At 42.2% G+C, this 20,642-nt stretch overlaps 2 protein-coding genes across 6 annotated transcripts in view; one reads left to right on the top strand and one right to left on the bottom strand.

The window, feature by feature from the left end:
* Window positions 1-3,620, top strand: part of VSNL1 (visinin like 1) — a 71,840-nt gene extending 68,220 nt beyond the window's left edge. For all 4 annotated transcript variants that reach the window (XM_042930293.1, XM_042930292.1, XM_042930291.1 and 1 more), the window contains exons 3-4: window positions 510-725; window positions 2,521-3,620. In XM_042930293.1, coding sequence (XP_042786227.1) covers window positions 510-725; window positions 2,521-2,718 — 414 coding nt within the window. In that variant the 3' untranslated portion in view covers window positions 2,719-3,620. The remainder of the gene's footprint in view (window positions 1-509; window positions 726-2,520) is intronic.
* Window positions 3,621-9,732: 6,112 nt separating this feature from the next.
* Window positions 9,733-20,642, bottom strand: part of SMC6 (structural maintenance of chromosomes 6) — a 78,888-nt gene continuing 67,978 nt past the window's right edge. The window contains exons 24-27 of one of the 2 annotated variants that reach the window (XM_042933627.1): window positions 17,733-17,838; window positions 14,865-15,017; window positions 11,088-11,185; window positions 9,733-10,240 (exon numbers count right to left, since the gene is read on the bottom strand). In XM_042933627.1, the coding sequence (XP_042789561.1) occupies window positions 10,126-10,240; window positions 11,088-11,185; window positions 14,865-15,017; window positions 17,733-17,838 (472 nt within the window). In that variant the 3' untranslated portion in view covers window positions 9,733-10,125. The remainder of the gene's footprint in view (window positions 10,241-11,087; window positions 11,186-14,864; window positions 15,018-17,732; window positions 17,839-20,642) is intronic. The other variant, XM_042933628.1, reaches the window with a different exon arrangement.

Genomic DNA, 20,642 nt, shown 5'->3' with positions numbered 1-20,642 from the left:
AAGAAGTGAAACCCTGGAGCCTCATCGAGGGAGTGTGGATAGGAAGCCGGGCAGGGGGGCAGGAAAAACCAGGTCTGGGCAACCTTGCTCTGGCCCCACGAGGCAGTGAACCTGGACATCCACAGGGAGAAAGGGGGAGTTCATGGAGCACCACCCCGTGTGGGGAGAGGAGTCTGCTACCTGCCTCGGTCCTCGTACTTGTGGGAGGGCGGCCAGGGAAGCCACGGATGAGGGACGCTAGCTGCGGGCTTGAGGGCCTGGCCACCACAAAGGCATGTCCCCAGCCTCACCCACAAGAAACAGCCAGGCGTCTGAGTGAGGACGCACTGATGGACGCCTGCCCTTGGCCTTGAGCGCTGGCCCAGGCAGGAGGCCCGCCGGTCACACCCCCTCCCACGACAGCCCACGAGAGCGCCCGGTGCAGCCCGCGGTCTAGGCTTTCCCGGGCCGCGCCCCGGCCTGAGGTTTCGGGACCTCCCGGCACCTGAACCTGTGCCTTCTGCTTGCAGTTCTTCCCTTACGGAGACGCCTCCAAGTTTGCCCAGCACGCCTTCCGAACCTTTGACAAGAACGGGGACGGCACCATCGACTTCCGAGAGTTCATCTGCGCCCTGTCCATCACCTCGAGGGGCAGCTTCGAGCAGAAACTGAACTGGGCCTTCAACATGTACGACCTGGACGGCGACGGCAAGATCACGCGGGTGGAGATGCTGGAGATCATCGAGGTGAGGCGGTGGCCCTCGAGGGGCGGGGCCGGGGCCTTTGGGTGGGGGGCGAGGGCGAGGGCGAGGGCGGGGTCGGGCTTTCGGGGGACCCGGGCGGGGCTGGGCAGGGCGCGTGAGGCGGGGCACCCGGGGCAGCCAAAGGGAACCCTATGGAGGCGGGGCGGGCCCGCGGGCCGGGGCTGGCCTTCCGGACGAGGGCAGGGCAGGGCGAGGACTCGGGGTGGACTTGGCCGGAGCGGGACTTCAGGATGGTGGGCGGCTAGGCTCCCTGGCTGGCCGACGGGCAAGTAAGGCAGAGACCCCCGGAGGAAGCTTCCTGGGGCGTAGGCTGTGGCAGCTGCTTTTCTTCCCTGCCAGGAGCCCTGCTGGTTGCATGCCAGGCCTTCAATTCTCTCGACCCCTGTCCCCCTGCGTCAGCCTCAGCGCAGCGCTGGGAAAAGTCACAGATCCAAGCCGCTGGGCCCAGATTCAGTTATGCCCTTGGCTTAGCTCTGCTCTGCTGGATGTCCCCTTCTTCCTCAAACCAGCTTTCCCTCTGGTGGATGTAAGATGCTGCCCGTGGCTCTAACTGGCATTTTTTTTTTTTTTTCTAACTGACATTTTTAAAAACTTTGAGTTATTATTTACAAACCATAAATTCACCCATTATAACTGTACAATTTACCAAAGTAAGCCTCCATCGCCATAATCTAATTTTAGAACATTTTAATTCCCCCAGTAAGACCCCTCATGCCACCTGCCTGTTCCTATTCCAGACTCAGAAAACTCCACTCTTCTTTTTCTCTGTGGGTTTGGGTTTCTGGACCTTTCATATAAATATAACCATACAATATAAATATCTATAGCCTTTATGAATGACTTCCTTTTTTGTTTAATCTATGTTGTAAGACTTATCAGTACTTCAGTCTTTTATATTACTAAAATAGTATTCAGTTGTACAGATACATCATATTGTTTGAGCATTTGTGTCGTTTCTACTTGGCTATTATTAATAATGCTATGAACATCCACCTGCAATTCTTTTTTTTTTAATTTTTTTTTTAACGTTTATTCATTTTTGAGAGACAGAGTATGAGCAGGGAAGGGGCAGAGAGAGAGGGAGACACAGAATCCGAAACAGGTTCCAGGCTCCAAGCTGTCAGCACAGAGCCCAACGTGGGGCTCGAACTCACAAACTGTGAGATCATGACCTGAGCCAAAGTCGGACGCTCAACCGACTGAGCCACCCAGGCGCCCCCACCTGCAAGTCTTTGTGTGGAAGGGCATTTATTTTTTTCAGGCAGTTTCCTAAAAAAGTTGTTTCTATTTAGGAGATTCTCACGTTGAGAAATAATTGTGTACAGTTAATTGAACTGGACAGTTGGAAGTCCTTATGAACAGAGTCCTTGATCCACAGATCTCCCTAAAGTGTCGTCTTTCTGGACTAAATTTTACTGGCTTGCCTTGCTCAGTTATCTTAGTAGATTATAAATTCCTTCTTGGTTGGGACCACATTTTCTGTTTTCTTAAATCTTCAAGGGCTGGTGCTCACCTGCACCTCAATCCCAGAATGTTTAAAACAGAGCTCAGCGCTCTCCTCCTGAATAAAGATTCCTCATCCATTATTCTTGTGCTTACCACGGAGCCACTCTTTCTACTCACTTCCTCCAGCCAGAAACCTGGGAGTCAGACAAGACACACATATCTGATTATATCTCTGTCTTATTTAAAACGATTTAAGGAGTCCTTTGAAGTAAATTTAAGTTCTTTATCATGTCCTAGGAGAACTTTACGCTCTGTTTCTGGTTTTCCCAAGGCTATCTATAAGATGGTAGGCACTGTGATCATGATGAAAATGAATGAGGACGGCCTCACGCCTGAGCAGCGAGTAGACAAGATTTTCAGCAAGATGGATAAGAACAAAGATGACCAGATTACACTGGATGAATTCAAAGAAGCTGCAAAGAGCGACCCTTCCATTGTATTACTTCTGCAGTGCGACATTCAGAAATGAGCTGAGGTCAATGCTATGGACTGCACAAAAGTCTCAATGTTCCATTCAGTCTGCAGCTACACACACACACACACACACACACACACACACACACTTACACAAATATTGCTTGGACTACCTATCAATGGACTTGCTTCTTGTGTTTGAAACACTTGTGTGCATGAGAATGTCATTTGCTAATGAATTTTAAAAGCATATATTATAAAACAAACAACCTGCCACGATGTGATATGTGTAACATCATTTCATAAAAACCCTCCTCCCCTAAAGCCTGGGCAGAAATGTGCTGCAAAGAGTTCTATGGTTTCTTGTTCATGTTTTGCCAATGCTCGTGTCTCCTTGATTACATGTTAGTAGCACTGAGACCCCCACGGTAATGTAACTTTAATATAAGCTGTGTCACCATTCTCCTGTAAAATAGTACCGACAGACATGTGGAGGGGCCTTGGCTCCTCTGTGTGGTCCATACTCGAGATCTTGTATTATCAGTGGAGATAAATGTGCTACATTTGCATGCCTTTTAGGTTTGCCTTAATTCTTACCTCATTTGCATCCTATCAATCTGGAAAGAGCTATGTTGGAATTAATGCAGTATAAAACTTAAAAATCCTGCTAAATGACTCGTTAAGTATATCTATCTATATATACATATACACAAAGATATTATTTATTGAAAGTAAAAAAAAAAACAAACAAACCTGGAAGTGTATTGATTTCTGCTTGAATTTTCAAAGGCATCCAAAGAGGTGGCAACAGATGTCCCAAATAAATTTATAACATTTGACTTTTTCCCTCAATTCTTACTTCGTAATTTTAAATTTGATGTTCATAATCATCAAGGGTCAGGTAGCAACAACTTACCAAATCGACCCTCTTAAACACACAACTTCGGAATTCAGAGAATTAATGACACCAAATGACAGCAACTTTCCAACTCTTCATCCTGGCCCTCAAAAGCAGGGCAAAAAACATGCTATGTAAAGTTGAAGTGAAACATAAAGCTTGTTTGTTCTCAACAAATGCTCACTGTGTGAAAATAAGCTTCATCTCAACATGACTGGGTGCTGAGGACACATCATCTCTTTTCTTTTTAATTTTTTTAATGTTTATTTATTTTTGAGAGACACAGAGCATGAGCGGGGGAGGGGCAGAAAGAGAGGGAGACACAGAATCCGAAGCAGGCTCCAGGCTCCGAGCTGTCAGCACAGAGCCTCATGAGGGGCTCGAACCCACGAACCGCGAGATCATGACCTGAGCCAAAGTCTGACGCTTAACTGACTGAGCCACCCAGGTGCCCCAGGACACATCACCTTCTTCAGAACCATGTGGACGACACATGCAGCCAGCTAAGTGTCCTCCAAAAGTAGCCCGTAGGAAAGAATACGTCTATCTTTCCAAGTCAAAAGTATACTGGTTGTTATTTTTAATGATAGAACAAAATGCTGACCCTTTTAGCCCGGAGGAAGGCAGGTGGAAAAGATTCCCTCAAGAACTCTAAAGGCAGGTTGGGATTTTCAGAAAGTATCTAGAGCTGTTTTTTTCTTCAGGGCTGTGCAACAGAACTCTCTGGGGTGATGGAAATGTGTACGTCTGCACCAGCTTCATGTAACCATTGAGTACTTCGATATGGCTAATGTGACTCAGGAACTTAATTTTCATTTTAATTATTTGCCACATGTGGCTAATAGTTACAGTATCAGACAGGACAGTGCTATATATTATTCACTTTTTATTCCGTGCCTTTTTTTTTTTTCTCTAAGTACTCTTCCTTTGTCTGTCTTAGGATCATTAAGTCAGACCAGAGACCAGGGCCTAACGATTTCATGCAGCCATTCAACAAGAAGCTGTGAGCAAGCACACCTCACCACAAACACTCGGGACGCCGATGGTACCTGAAACACTGATAGAACCGTCCCAAGTGCTAATAGAATGTCCTTCGCCCCTGTGCTTGGTGAGTCCAAAGTGGGGGCAGGGAGAGATGGGAGAGCCTCGGTGCCCCCCGATATTCTCTCCCCCTACTAAGTGACGGGGAGGTGGGGTGAGGAGCCGGGGAGGCTCCTTAGAATGGTACTCGGTTAAGTCAGACTCTGGCTATGCATTCATAGCAAATCTTCATTGGCCGCACCCTACGCACCCAACGCCCTTCTCACGGGGGGAGACAAATGATACCCAAACACCACACACACACACACACACACACACGTCCACCTGTAAGAACAGTGAAGAAAAGAACCATGAGCTGAGAAGGATGGGCAGCGACAGCACGTAGCAGTAACTATTTGTGACGGAGTGGTTAGGTGACATGTAGAGGAAGACCTGAAGGAAGGGAGCCACCGAGATGTTCAGGGCAATTATGGAGAGAGAAAAAAACCCAACCCTTCAGCAGCCCGACTTGTTCTTTTCGTAAATACAATGTGGGGACTGGGCCAGCAAGTGAACACGGCACCGGTAGTGTAGACGGGTGCAGCCGAGCTTGGCTAGAGCAAGTGCACGGGCGCTCTGGGAGGTAGCATGCTCACTTCTGGGTGTATTGCCCGGAGAAGTGCTCACAGACCTACAGGGCGCCGTAAGGGGACGTGTCCCAGGATGTCTGTGACAGCGTGTGGGGGAACTGCAGGCAACCTGGCGGCTCATCGCTGGAGGAATAGGTAGGTCAAGTGTGATCGATGCATCCTAGGCATACTACACAGTGGCCAGAAGCAACAATGCACACACAGCAACATGCCGAACAGGGAAAAGAGAAATAAAATCTCTTGCAGGGTGTAATATATAAACGTCAACGCATTCTCATGGTAAGAACACTGAAGTCATGTTGAAACAAAAGGAAATATCACATCGGAGTAGTTATTGGGGGTGGGGAGTAATGGGAGTGGTTCAGTCACCGGTGTTCCACAACACCTCACCCCCAACACCTGGTGGCTTGAGATAGAAGCAATCATTTTACTATTTCCATGGTCTGCGGGGCAAGAGTTTGAGAGAGGTGTGGAGGATTCTGGCTCGGGGTCTCTCCTGCAGTTGCAGGCCTGTGGCAGCTTGAGCTGACACAGGGGTCTGGAGCAGCCGGGGGTTCTCTTCCCATGATCTCAGGGCTCCCCCCACATCTGGGGCCAGTTTGTGCTTTCTCACACCGCGGTGGCCTCAGCGACTTTCATGGTGGTTCAGGCTCCAGCTCAAGTAGTCCTAAGAAGAGGCTGGACGTTTCATAGTTTTTTCTGACCTGACCCTAGGTCATGAAATACCACTTCCACAGACAGCATTTTACTGGTGACAAGAAAGTCAAAAACCCATCCAGAGTCAAGGGAAATATGATTCCATGTCTTGCTTTTTACAAGGGAATCCTTTTGTTTGAAGAAATCGTATTTCCTATAATTCACTCATTTGGGATAACAGTCTCTGGATGAATAATATGAACTTCTTTCTTTTCTTTTTTTTAAAAAAAATTTTTAATGTTTATGTTTATTTTTGAGAGAGAGAGTGTGACCAGGGGAGGGGCAGAGAGAGAGGGAGACACAGAATCTGAAGCAGGTTCCAGGCTCTGAGCTGTCAGCACAGAGCCCGACACACGGTTCAAACCCACAAACTGTGAGATCATGACCTCAGCTGAAGTCAGATGCCTTACTGACTGAGCCACCCAGGTGTCTCTGAATTTCTTTCTTAAAGAGCAGAATTTTCTCCACACGGTTGGAAATAATGTCAAGAAGTAAAACACATGCGTAAACAGATGTGTTCAGAGAGCCCTACGGCAGAGGATGTGTAGGGCTATGGCAAGAAACTGATAGTCAATTAGAGCCTCTAAATACAGTAGCGTAGGGTTCCCGTAGGTCCTTTCTTGCAAGCAATTACGTTTCTCCAGTATTCTGGGCACACAGTTTGGATTTTTCTCAGCATCTTGCAGGTGAACTATAGATCTTCAGACTCTTAAGTGGAGTTTTCCATTCTCACACTCGCCAGTGTGACTTTCCTCATCAAGTAGCAGTGTGCTGGCCTCCTCATCCGCTCCTTCGCTGTCCTTGTGAAAGGCACCGTATCACCCCAGGCCAATTACCCTTGATTCTTTTCTCACAACTCCCCAGTATTACCAGCAACTCCACTGCCTCTAGATCTCAAATTTAAATGCTTCTCCCCCCATTACTTTGGCCCAAGTCCCCATGACCTCTTACCTGGACCACCGTCAGGGCTTGCTTTCTGTTTACCACGACCCAAACCCTACTCTATCCCCACGGCAGCCAGGAGGAGTCTTTAAATAGGTTCACTAGACCAGGTCTGAAAACTTCCTTAGATGTCAAATGATCTTTCTTCTGCCTACCTCTGAACCTCATCCCCTTTGCTCATGAAGCTGTATCAACATGAGCCTTTCGATTCCCGGACACGAAGTTCATTCTCGCAAGAGGGCCTTTGCCCTCATTTCCTCTGCCTGGAACTGCTGCCCTAGGTCTTCCCATAGCTCGTTCTCTCACTTGTTTCAGGCTCTGCTTAAATACCTTCTGCAAAGTCTTCCCCTAACAGGGCTTCTGAGATACCACTCCCCTCCACTGTTAACTCCTTACCCTGCTTTATTATGCAAGCAATTACAGTTACCTGGAAATTATAACTTTCAGCTCCATGAGGGCAGATTTGGTATTACTCACAGGAGTGTCCCCCGTGCTTTAAAGTGCTATAAGCACATGGCAGGAACTTCATCATTTTTGCATGAATTAATCTCTACATTCGTATACTGCAGAAAATCAGGGAACAACAGCCCTCTAAGCTTGCTGATCAGTGAGTGTTCTCAGGCCACAGTTGTTTCTATGGACTCTATCCAGATGCCCCGGCCAAAATGTAATAGGGTAGGTATCAATATCATATATAATTAGGACAGAACATTTCGTTTGCTGACTCAAAGAAACAGCGCATTTATATCTACCCTATTAGTTTACCACTCTTTAAACAAAAGCTATTCCTATTAAATACTGTTTTGGTGGATCTTCAAGTCCACAGCCATTTAGCTCCTGTCATGAAGTATCTGTTACCCTATGAACTCATAGAACTCTAAGTTTCAAACCAGTTCTCCAGAAAGTCTGAGCTGGCTGAGGTACATCTATCTGTGTTGACGTAAAACCAAGTCCTAAATCTAACCGGAACATTACTGACTCGGGACACAATACTTCGTACTAAGTTGTGCCACACCTGCCTGTACAAAGGAAATCGGGATCCTTGGGGCTCCACCGGTCGAAAACACTTCTGATTCGGCCCAAGTCCTAGACAATAGTTTCTTACTCAGAACTGAGACATTTTGGAGACATGTGAAGGAAAGAAAAAAAAAAAAAAAAGCAGCACTAGAGAACGGGAGAAATGAAAATACTTAAACAAGAAGGCAGTGACTGAATCTTCAGTGTAATCTTCAATATTGAGTAACTATTATTTATATCTTGGTTTACTAAAACTCATCGTATTTGTCATCTTGAGACTGGTTTTAATCACGTCCACCCCACGGATTTGAGAAGGTAGGATTGAAGAGTCCGAGGGAGTATGTGCCCCTTGTTTCCCGGGATTTCATTCCTCAGTTCAGCCCTGATGATAAACCAGAGGTCGAGGAACCCTCTGATGTAGTGAAGTCACCCCATACATACACGTTTTAAGCTTTATTTTTAGAAGTTACATATAGTTAATTTTTTTCTTCTTTTATTCTAATTAATCAATGTTACTATTAATTAGAACATCGAGATTATTTTCACTTATGATAGTTGAAACCAAAACTTTGTGAGGCTAAAGCAATGAATAATCCTCAACTCTTAGCAAAAGATATTCAGATACTTGAGGATTTTATTTCCCACTCTGCACTCAGAACCGTAACATTCAAAAACTATCGTAAGGATTTAGATGCAAAAATTATTTAGCTAATCTAAGTTTATGCATTTGGTATATTCTTCATTTTTTTAATTTGAAAAAGCACATGTATGTTAAAAAATAGTTTTGATACAAATTAGTTATAAACATAACTTTAAAAGGTCAGACTTTGTATGGTTATGGGGGATGTTTAAAACTTTCAGCATACATCTCCTCTTTCTATAAATTCTTAGATTAGAAAAGCAGTTTGCCAACTGATCTCACATTAAGGCTAAATCAGACTCCCTTCCCTAAAATAAAAAACAAAATCCATTTTTTCTCAGTAACAATAGAAGTGCTGTTGTTTTCTAAAATACCGTTTTTCTTAAGATACGTCCTTTTCAATTACATAAATATTTATTGCTGGCAATACAGGAAGTGCTTCTTGAATACCCATGTCTGTCTTAAAACTTTAGCACTTACCCTAGTATCAAACACAGAGAATCCAGGCAGAAGTCCTATTCATGCCTTCTTAAAAAAGATTAAAAAAAAAAAAAAAAAAAAAGCTGATAAATACCATTTCCTACAATATGCTAGATTTTATCATTCCAAGGCCAGCTCTAAAATCAGGAGAGGTCTTTGATAGCACTGATGTCAGTTCCCATTAACAGGCTGGCCTTTGGCTCTGGGCTGCTTTCCTGCTCCACAGGGGCCCCCAGTTCTCCCAGACCTTCTTCCCAGCCTGGGTCCTCTCAGCTGAGCCAGAGCCCAGGAGCCCCAGACAGCGGACTAAGGGGTCGTAAACCAGGCAAACAGGCTGCAGGTCAGGGTGCAGTGCTGTGTCACAATCCCGTTGTGACATGGGTTAGACGCTTAGCTGGGTGGACGACAGGGGACTCTGAAAGGCACTGTGTCAGAGCTTGTGGTGTTCCAGGGCTCCTTCAAAGTGCCATACAGACAGAGGGCATCCTCAGTTTGAACGAGATATAGTAATTAAAAGTACAGCTCAAATCTATAGCTGTATCTCTAATGATACAAAGTGACCTGTACAGGGATTCTGACCAAAGCTTTATACTCCTGTGCAGGCCCCTCATCATTAATAAGCACAGACAGACAATAAATCCACTGTAAACTGGTCCCCGTCCCCAGACCACCTGTGTACCACCTGCGATGAGAATGTGATATTCGGGAAAACAAAACTAAATATAATCAGGTGCTCAAACTTTTATTTTAATTCTTACAAAATACCATAGAAATGAACCCAAACTAAACAGATATGTACATGTACATATGTACAAAATTTTACTTCTGAAAAACAATCTATAAAAGTAGATGGTTAAAAAAAAAACTTAAAAAAAAAAGATTTAAAACCAGTACTATGAAATTAATTTTCTCAAAGTAAAGTAACAGTAATTTTAAATTGCTGGTTGTAGTAGGCTTTCTAGATTTATTTACATACTTTATTCGGGCCGGATGTATAAAGGAGCTTCTCTTATTTCGGAATATCTTCAGTTTCATTTTATTTCATCACAGACTCCTGAACTGTTTCCCTTTACAAATCTTCCACGTGACGATGCAGCCCGTGGCACCAGCAGCTACAGATCAGCTCCGGTCTTCTTCCTCCTCATGCGTCACAGGTCGGAAAGGCAACGTAGTCTGTCCTCTTTCAGGGTCAGACATCCGAAGAATTCTAATCAGTTTACTAGATGGAAGTGAACTAGAGGAAGTAACATTAATTATTCAAAACGTCTAGGAAATTTTTTTCACATTAAAACAAATTCTACTCCTACCTCATGAAAACACAAATCTACCCTATCTGCTAATGTGGGATATGTTGAATATCAGGAGTTCTAGGAGAAATATAATTTGCAATCAAGAAATAATTTGTTTTCATTTTTAAAAATTAACTTCCTGCTAAATGCCAGGGGCTTTCAGTTTAGAAGAAAAAGAAAATGAGATTTATATACCAGCTCTTTCTAACTCTTGTTCTTCTTGTCTTGCCAGGAAATTCTGTCTACCTGAAAATTCCCAGTCACAAACTTAAATCTTGTCTACCTGAAAATTCCCAATCACAAACTTAAATCTCCCTAGGACCAAGTGACCGCTTTAGAGGCAGAGTATCAACTCTAAGTGACACCATGCCGACTGCCAGCAGGGGAGAGCTCCTTATTTAGAAAGACTGGTAGCCGTAAGTCACCGGGAAAAGAGCCAAGACTAGGGAAATCCTGAATCGTGTCTTTAGTCTAAACAGAGTTAGTAAAATTAAATTACTTTATTAGTTGGTCATGATAATCACAAAGGAACAGAGTCAAAATGGAAATAATAACAAGTCAGTACTCATATTTCAATCAACTTGGTTTTGTTATGGAAGGGAGATAATAAAAACACAATTTTAAGTACCTAAAAAGGAAAAATTATCTTAGATCTCCTGACATAGGAACTGATTTATTTCTTAATATTGGTGATTTATGTGTTTGCACTTTAAAAATTTAGATTATAAGAGATTTATTTTCCCCTTTTATATCTTGCTGTATATATTCACAGAAGAATTTTTGAGAAGTTACCTCATGCTTTGAGGGGTAAGCAAGATGAACTGTCTGAAACGCTGGGAGTCCGCCATCTTGAGTATCATATCCATTGCAATTCTCCGGTTAACCATGTCCTAGGGAAGAAAGTTAGGGTCCCTGCTGCATTAATCACGTTCCTGCAAAAGCAGCATTCTGCTGGCTGATACCAACTCCTGCATTTTTATCCAGGGATCATCTACTACCTTATTGATGATGCCAAACTATTCTTACAGGGAAAGATAATATCCAAAACTATGAGTGGAAAATAACAATACCTGTCTCTTCCAGGTAATTTCTATAGTCAGATTGTTTTAGTAAATATAGCTCCCTCCCTCAAATATATTTAGCAATTAAAATAATCAACAAATATCCCAAAGACACAACTAAATGTTACAAAATGAATCTAATTTGTACAGTAATAATAATTAATACCTCAGGAGAACAACATAAAAAATGACCAGCTATGAAGTTACTAATTCTGTCAAAATGTCCCTCAATGATTAAGGTGTTTTAAAACCTCTGACCCTGCCCCACCACCTTCTACAATGTGTACAATTTGAACCAATGTAAATTTACAAACCAATTCCTCCATTCAATCTTTAAGTTAAATAGCATACCAGTGTATAGAAAAATAATGCTTCATTATAACAGGGCTTTTTTAATTAATTTTTTTTCATTATAACAGGTTTTGAAACTAAATTAAACTGTGTGCTTACATTTTCTGAGTTCAATTATCAGAGAAAGAAAAAAATCAAAGTACTGCTCCCTACCTTGAAAATTCCTGAAAAGTTGAAAACATAAACAAATGTTATTATAGGCATATATTTTTAACGGTCTATTTGAAAATTTATGTGGCAGTACAGCATGGTGGTTAAGAACACACTGTTTGGGGAGCGCCTGGGGGGGCGGTTAAGTGTTTGACTTTGGCTCGGGTCACGATCTTGCGGTTTGTGGGTTCGAGCCCCGCGTCAGCCTCAGTGCTGATAGCTCAGAGCCTGGAGCCTGCTTTGGATTCTTTGTGTCCCTCTCTCTCTGCCCGTCCCCTGCTTGTGTTCTGTGTCTCTCACTCTTTTCAAAAATAAATAAACATTAAAAAATAATTTAAAAAAAAGAACACACTGTTTTGGAGGCAGACAGGTTACTAACATCCTGGTTGCATAGCTCAATGGCTTGTATTATATAAATTCTTCCCTCAGGCATATCTGTAAAGCAACCTAACTTAAAGTTAACAAAAATAACGAGAGCTTGTTCAAGTAGAATGCTTTCCTTTCAAAACACTGCCCTGAGGAGGCCTATCATTTGATAACAAAGCCGCCAAACCACCAAAATGTATGCATTTGCTTCCAATTGGTTTTCAGGACTTAGGTACATTTTTCTGAATAGGTCCAATGGGGCAAAATGCCATTTTGATTAAGAACCTCTAAGTTTCCAGGGGCGCCTGGGTGGCTCAGTTAGTTAAGCGTCTGGCTTTGGCTCAGGTCATGATCTCACAGTTCATGGGTTCAAGCCCCACGTAGGGCTCTGTGCTGACAACTCAGAGCCTGGAGCCTGGAGCCTGATTTGGATTCTGTGCCTCCATCTCTCTCTCTGCCCCTCCCCTGTTTGTGCTCTGTCTCTTTCTCTCTCTCAAGAATAAATAAACACTAAAAATTTTTTTAAAAAAGAACCACTAAGTTTCTAAAAGAGAAAGAACAGAATTAAATTTGACAAATAAGATAAGAGATAAGGCTGCAAAATGGCATTTTGGACAAAATCACTGCATGGAAAGAACACTCATCTTCTGCGATTTGTGACTTAGCTCTGAAGCCAATTCTCAGAAGAATTTCTAAGCAATCGCAGCAATGTTATCACGGGGAAAAAAATGACACTGAAGGATTAAACAGGATTAAAATGCTCCATGAATGAGCATTTCTAAATACTTATGGGCCAGGCATCAGACAGGTAGAAATATGATCAAGCCATAGTTGGTAACTTCCAAAAAAGGTATAATTTGGTAGAAGATTCAGACATGAGAATAGGAGATGGCAACAGAATGAAAATGTATAAAAATCTATGTAATAGTAAATGTATATAGTACAAATTACATAATAATATATTCTATAATATAAAAAATAAAAATAACAGTGTGAATTGGTGTAGGGTGGTGGCAAAGGAGTTCTGAGAGGTTCCTAATTCTGCCTGGTGTTCACAAAGGTGACATAAAGGTGACATCCAAACCAAGCCTTGAAAGGTGAGTAGACAAAGGGGGGCACAACACGCAGAGGCGCAGTGTTTAAAAATCGTAAGTAGTTAGGAAAGCCACAAAGTGGGTAGATACTCCATCAGGAAGGGTCTCACAGATACCCAAAGAACTAAACCTTTATCCCAGATAATTCACCACCAGAGTTCCAAACAAGTGAGTGACCATGATCGGATTCATTTTAGAAATATAAACCTGGCAAAACAGTGAGGGAGGAACCAAGGAAGAAGCAAGATTAAAGTCTGGGCGTCTGTACAGGAGGCAGTTATGACAGGCAGGGGGTGAGGAGACAGGGACAAGTAACAGGAAGGAGCAGAGACTCGAAAGGTCAGATGTGACTGTGACGGGCAAATGAAAAGGAAGGGAGGATCACAGATACATCAAAGGTATCCTAGCAAGGTGACTGGGCGGGTAATGGCTATTGGCCACCAATCAAGGTAGGGGATTCAGGAAAAGGAAGAGGCTCTGAGTGGAAGACTTGCTGAGTGTGAGGCGTGGTCATGCCAGATGACATCGAAACTGTTGGGCATATGGGTCTGGAGTGCGAGAGAGGGGCCAGGATGAGACACTCAGATTTGCTGGTATCCAAATGTAAGTGGTAGTGTTGGTGGCAGTTAGAGTGTGTTTGTGTGTGTGTGTGGGGGGGATGTAGCGTGAAGACGTACGCAGGGTATGGTATCCAGGAAAATCAACAACAGTATCAAAAACAGACAAAGAGGACCTCACACATTTCAGGAGAACAGCAGCTTGGAACACACCAGAACCAGGAAAGAGGAGAGCAGAAGCTGGCCAGAATGCACATTATAAGAGATGCAGGATAGGTCTGTGGTGTCAACTCCTTCAAAGAATTAAAATAATACTAAAAGTTCATTTGTGATCTTTGCTAAACAAGTTTTGCTAGAGTACTGTAGTCTAAACCCAGATTATAGTGGGTTTAGAGAGAATGAGCCAGGAACCATACAGAGGCCGGTTAACAGCCGGTTTGGGAGGGCCTACTCCGTGCCTCCACCTTTGTAAGTGCATTTGCACGGAAGACCTCACTGGAGTCTCACCATAACCCTCTGAGGTAGGAAAGATGAGTAATATCATTTTATACATGAAGAAATTGAGACCCCCCAAAAGGATAAATAGTTTGCCTCAAGTCCTTCGGGTAAGTTAAGTCTTAATCCTAGGTTTTTAATTTCGAAGTCAAATGTTCCTGCCCCTTGTGTTATATCTATTGCTCTTCCAAAAAGTGTAGCTGTGAAGAAAGGGAGAAAATCAGCAGTGGCTGCCGTTCGTCCAAACAAGGAATTGCTTGTAACTCTGTGTTAAAACGGAAGATGGAAATAAACTAGGGAAGACGCTGACGGCCTGGATGGGGTCTCTAGGGCAGCAGGGAGAACACTAAAACTCTTTGTTCCTTCCTACCACCTATCACGGACTGAAGTGTCAGGCAGGATCCCTTCTGTGGGTAAAACTAAACAAAACATTGCTTCCTTTCACAATACACATTTCCAACAACAAAGATTACAGAATTCAAAATTTCACACTACCATATAGACATCAAATTCATCCAAGCATCTGAAAGGAGACTCAGCAATGGACCACAGAGAAAGAATGAAGCAAACTGTGGAAAAAGAACGTTCTCCTCCGGATAAGGCTCTCATGTCATTGAAAGCAGCCCTGTTTCCCTCTCCAGGCTGAACCTGCCAAGAATTAACAAAGAAACAAAGTACAGCAAAAGTCAACTAAAGTCTTTACAAAAAACATTGGCTAGAATTAGAAAGAATGAATTTATAGTAAAAAAAAGAAAAAGAAAAAAAGAATAAAATCATTTAGTGATGTGACATCTACTTAACAATATTAATTCTGATCCATGACTGTGGGATACCTTCCCACTTATTAGTGTCTTCTTCAATTTCCTTCATCAATGTCTTGTAGTTTTCAGCGTATAGATCTTTCACTTCCTTAAATTTATTCCTAAATATTTTATTGTTATCGGTCTTGTGAATGAGATTGTTTTCTTTATTTCTTTTTTCCAACATTTCTAAGTGCCAAGATAATCTTACATTACTTGAATTACAGTGACATCTAGTGGTTAAGCCTCTTTAAAAGTAATTACTGAATGTCAGAAAGGCAACAGGACCAACTTAGAGGCTCACACTGGCCAAAGAAGAAAAGCAGCAATGATTGAAACATAAAATCTCTTCCAAAAGAGATTCAAATGGGGACAATAAAAAAAGCAATTAATAAAATTAAAAACAAACTCTTTTACACAGTACGCTGGGAAGACAGTATAAAATAACATTAGAGGGGTGCCTGGGTGGCTCAGTTGGTTAAGCAGCCGACTTCACCTCAGGTCATGATCTCACTGTTTGTGGGTTCGAGCCCTGCGTCGGGCTCTCTGCTGCAGCTCAGAGCCTGGAGCCTGCTTCAGATTCTATGTCTCCCTCTCTCTCTGACCCTCCCTGGCTTGCACTGTCTCAATCTCTCTCAAAAATAAACATTAAAAAAAAAGTTAGAAGGAATTCTATTTTCATTTGGATAGAATTCCAGACATACATATATACCATACCCACAAGGTAAAAAAGCAGAGCACCATCAGGTTTTCTATCATAAAGTTTTATCATGTGCTTTAGCAGACCTGTAGCTTCACATACTTTCTCTTCCACTGTTTGAAAAATCACCTCTCAAGTAGCATTCCTATCAAAGGGTTATAAAAACATTCTGAAGTTACACACACTGACATTTCACATTTATTATCCATAAGTCTGAATCTGTAAAAATCCAAATGAAAAAGCAACTAAGTAGTAAAAAACCAAACCCACCCAACCAAACAAAATACCCCACATAAAAGCAAGAAGTAAGTAACTAGATACTGTCTTTTGCTCCCAAACTGCATTTTACATCAATCTAATAAACGAAGCCCTAGACTAATTGTGGAGATCTAAATTTTACCCCTGATCCATTACTAATTAGGTTTTAGTTTCCTTATTTATAAAATGAAGACTAGAGAATTTAAGGATTCTTAAAACAGTAATATTCTTTTGAATAACAGGGATGATGATGCAGAAGGAATAGCTTCAGTTGTCCTGCACAATTAGCTCTGGGGATAAATTATCCAAACACTCCTAATATTTTCTCTTTTTCATTTTTATTAGAGTCTAATTCATATACAGTAAGGAACATAAAGCTTAAGTTTTCTGCTCAATTACCTGCGTAATTACTCAGATCAAGACCTAGAGCATTTCTACCATCTCAGCAGATCCCCGGTGCTCTCTCCCAGGCACTATGAAATCCAAAAGGTAACAACTATTCTGACTTTAATCATCACCATTCAATCAGACGAAGTTTATCAGTTTTAGAAGAGTTCTGAAGAGTGGAATTGCTTTCACAGACACTGTGAGACAGGTTTCCAAATTAGTTCTATCAAATTATACTCCCACTAGCCAGGCATGAGGGTTCCAAGCCCACAGTCTCACCAACACAATATATGATCGGCGTTGAGTTTTAGTCACACTGCTAGCAGCAGGACAGTCATTGTTTATGATATAAATTTGTATTTTTCTGATGAAAAACTATATTGGACACTTTTTCATGTACTTATTCACCATTTGGATACTCTATGAAGCTTCTATTTAAGCCTTTTGACCATTTTTAAATGCACAGTCATTCTTTCTCTTAATTATTATTATTCTTTAAAAATTTAGATGAGTCTTATATACATGTACTGTAAATTATTATTTATCCTAAGTATAAAATGAAGTATAATTTTTTTTAAAAATGAAGTACAAATTTATGGCAACTAAGAGCAGTAAGCAATTACTTAAAAATTTTGCCCCAATTATTTGGTTGCTCTTGACTTGGCCACACAATTTTTAATGCAATTATCCCATACTTCCTCTTTCAATGCATGCAACTATGAAGGATCCACAAACACAGACCCCACAAAGTTGAATACGGTGGCTTTGCTTATCCAACTGAGGCTAGATCTACGGACGCATTCAGAAATAAGTAAGTGCAGACAATTACATGGGGTAGAACATTCTTCTGAGAAATCCTTTCTTGGATTCCTTATAGTGGCTTCCAGAGAATATGGACTTTCTATAATATCCCACATAATTTAAAATGCTGTATGAGTTTTAAAAAGAAACCTGTGGAGTGGAAAGAGGGTAAACCTTTGTCACTGAAAATAAATTTCCTAATTATCTTCATAGTGGTTTTCAGGGGGGATGTACCTAACGCTACAATGGCAGCATTAGCTAGTGATCAGTTTAATTTTCAACACTCTGGCAAACACCAACCTTAAAAGTAAGTTCTTTTGTTTTCCAAAGATAATAGATTAAAACTATTAATGTATTATCAAAAGAAATGCAGCAGCTAATTCTAACGATTAGCATACAAAGAGTTAAGATACTTACTGATATGCTAAGAGTTTCATTCTTATGGTCAAAATTCATTTTCCCGCAATAGGCCCGCTGAGATAGTAAGTTGTCAAAGTATAATTTGCATCGTAAAGTCAAACATCTTGGAATAAAGAAATGGGGAACATTAAAAAGAATATAAAGATATAAAAACTGTATATTCAGCATGATCTTTAAACTAGCATGTAAGACCAGAGAGGGATATGCCGAAATGTTAACACTGGATGCCCATTTAATAGGTAGGATTCTAAGATTTTTCCCCCCCATCTTTATGTTTTATTTGTGTCTCCACATTTTTACCACTTCATTTCCTTTTACAATAAACAAACATCATAAAATGAATAAAGATGTTATCCCACATTTAATATAGGTCAGCGAGTCCATATGAATATATCAATCATTCAAGCAATTTACATGAGATATCACCCTAATACAGAAGACATGAATCTTGCCCTCGAGAGATTAAACTCTAGTAGTGTTAAGATAATAAATAAATGGCCTATCCATGTGCTTATCTCCTCTTAACTTTATGGTGACAAAAAAGGGCTCAATCATTCTGTACCTATAATACTTTACCCACAGCCTGGCACAATGCAGACTCCATTAATCACATGACATTCCACTGTAAGGAAAACTTTTCCCTTCTTTCTCAATTATTTATTTACTTATTCACTTTTCCATTCATCGGGATGGAGTCACAGATTCTTATTTTATTCTCTGGATTACCATATTCTTGCCCTCAAACAGGCAGGCCCAGGTTTCGCCAGTGGGAGCCTCTTCAGGCTGCTTCCTACATTCTTTTATCATGACTCTATGTTTCTTCCAAGCACCTCCTTACTTTCTGGCGTAGCAAGAGGCTCACGTTTACCTTCCCTGCCCAGCTCTGGAATCAGCCATTTCTCCAAGGAGGGAATGGTATTTAGAAAATAAGATCTAGATGAAAGGAAACTTGGTATTTTTCTTAACAACTCTGCTCCTTAATGAGTCTAAGGCTTGCTTCTTCAGAGTAACTATCAGTTTATTATTATCTCTCCTAATTCCCTTCCTAAACTACATTAAATCTCCATCCCAGAAAATACCGATAGCTTGAGTTTTCTTTTGTGACACAGCAATGACTGCTAGCTGGTTTTCAGAATTTTGTGTTGACATTTCTTTCTTTCACTACTGATATTCATCATGGGATGTCTAAGAGAGATTGTCCTCATAAAATGGCAAGGTTCTTACCATTTGGTGCCATTTTGGTGGTGAGGAAACATATCAAGGTAATAGACTGTAAGACGAATACTTTTACAGAAAATATTTTATTTTATTTTTTAAATGTTTATTTATTTTTGAGAGGAGAGACAGAACGTGAGTGGGGGAGGGGCAGAGAGAGCGGGAGACACAGAAGCCGAAGCAGGCTCCAGGCTCTGAGCTACTGGCACAGAGCCTGACACGGGGCTTGAACTCACGAACTGCGAGATCACGACCTGAGCCAAAGTCGGACACTCAATCGATTGAGCCACCCAGGCGCCCCCCAGAAAATATTTTAAATACAACACAAAAACAAATCCTACTGCTACCGGAAAAGAGGCAGAAGTAGGCACTGGATTTACTTAGCCTGAAACAACCAAAACATTGTACAAAATAAATGAAATAAGTCTTCAGACTGGACATCAGATAGTGCAGGCAATTCCAGTCAAAATGATGTCTAAAATATGGGAAGCAAATGAATTGGGCCTTCTAGATGTCCCAAGTCACTACTTACAGAAAGAGTGAAGGGGGGCGGAAACCCAGGCGGAGCCCAGAGCTTTCCCTGTTTGAGAAGATGGAGCTGGGAGTCTGGGGAGGCCAAGGCACTCGGGTTCTTAAAGCCTAGAGAGTGCAGCACAGGGAGAACTGCAGAGGCTAGACACAGGGTGGACAGAGGGCGCACTAGTGTCAAGCTGACAACTCTCCCTACGTATGTGAGGTTGGAGCAAGCAACACCCCAAAGCAGCAGAAGTGATCCCCGCAGACTGCCCAGAGCCAGAACAGTTCACGCTCCCACAGGCAGAAGCTTCCTTCCTCACAAGGTACGCTGCAGTGGAGGACTCCGAAGGGCGCTGCCTCACGGGTAGGAAAGAGCTGGCCCTCGACTAAAGGCTGCTCTGGTCCCACTCAATGGAACTTACAAGCAGCCTCACAAAGATAAAGATAAATCCTACAGAATTGAAGTCCTAATAACATGCTTACAAAACTGAAGCACACATCTCAGGGGCGCCTGGGTGGCTCAGTCGGTTAAGCGTCTGACTTCGGCTCAGGTCACGATCTCTCGGTTGGTGAGTTCAAGCCCCGCGTCGGGCTCTGTGCTGACAGCTCAGAGTCCGCAGCCTGCTTTGGATTCTGTGTCTCCCTCTCTCTCTGCCCCTCCTCCACTCACGCTCTGACTCTCTCTCTCTCTTTCTCTCTCTCAAAAATAAACATTAAAAAAAATATTAAAAAAAAAAACCTGAAGCACACATTTCAAAAACTAACCTACAGTTTAGTTAAGGAACACGGGCCAAACGTGCAAAGCCTATTTCTCTTTATGGAATTATCTGAGTTTCCTCATATGCACTAGAACTAGATGTATTTCTTTAATTCTATAGTCTCATGGGGCTGGCTGGGTGGCTCTGCCAGTTGAGCATCTGACTCTTGATTTCGGCCCCGGTCATGGTCTTGTGGCTCATGAAATCGAGCCCTGCGTCGGGCTCTGTGATGACAGTGCAGACCCTGCTTGGGATTCTCTCTCTCCCTCTCTCTGCTGCTCTTTCTCTCTTTCTCCCAAAATAAAGAAATAAACTTAAAAAACAAAAAAAGCACTCTGTTAATTCTATAGTCTCAGGATTATGGAGTTTGGGTATAAAGACTGGTAAAAAGCAGGTCACTGAGGGAATACCATTGGGG

The sequence above is a fragment of the Panthera leo genome, chromosome A3, assembly GCF_018350215.1.
Source record: "Panthera leo isolate Ple1 chromosome A3, P.leo_Ple1_pat1.1, whole genome shotgun sequence".
NCBI classification, from domain to species: Eukaryota; Metazoa; Chordata; class Mammalia; order Carnivora; family Felidae; genus Panthera; species Panthera leo.
The sequence above is the reverse complement of the archived record's forward strand: the minus strand, read 5'-3'. Positions and strand labels throughout refer to the sequence as shown.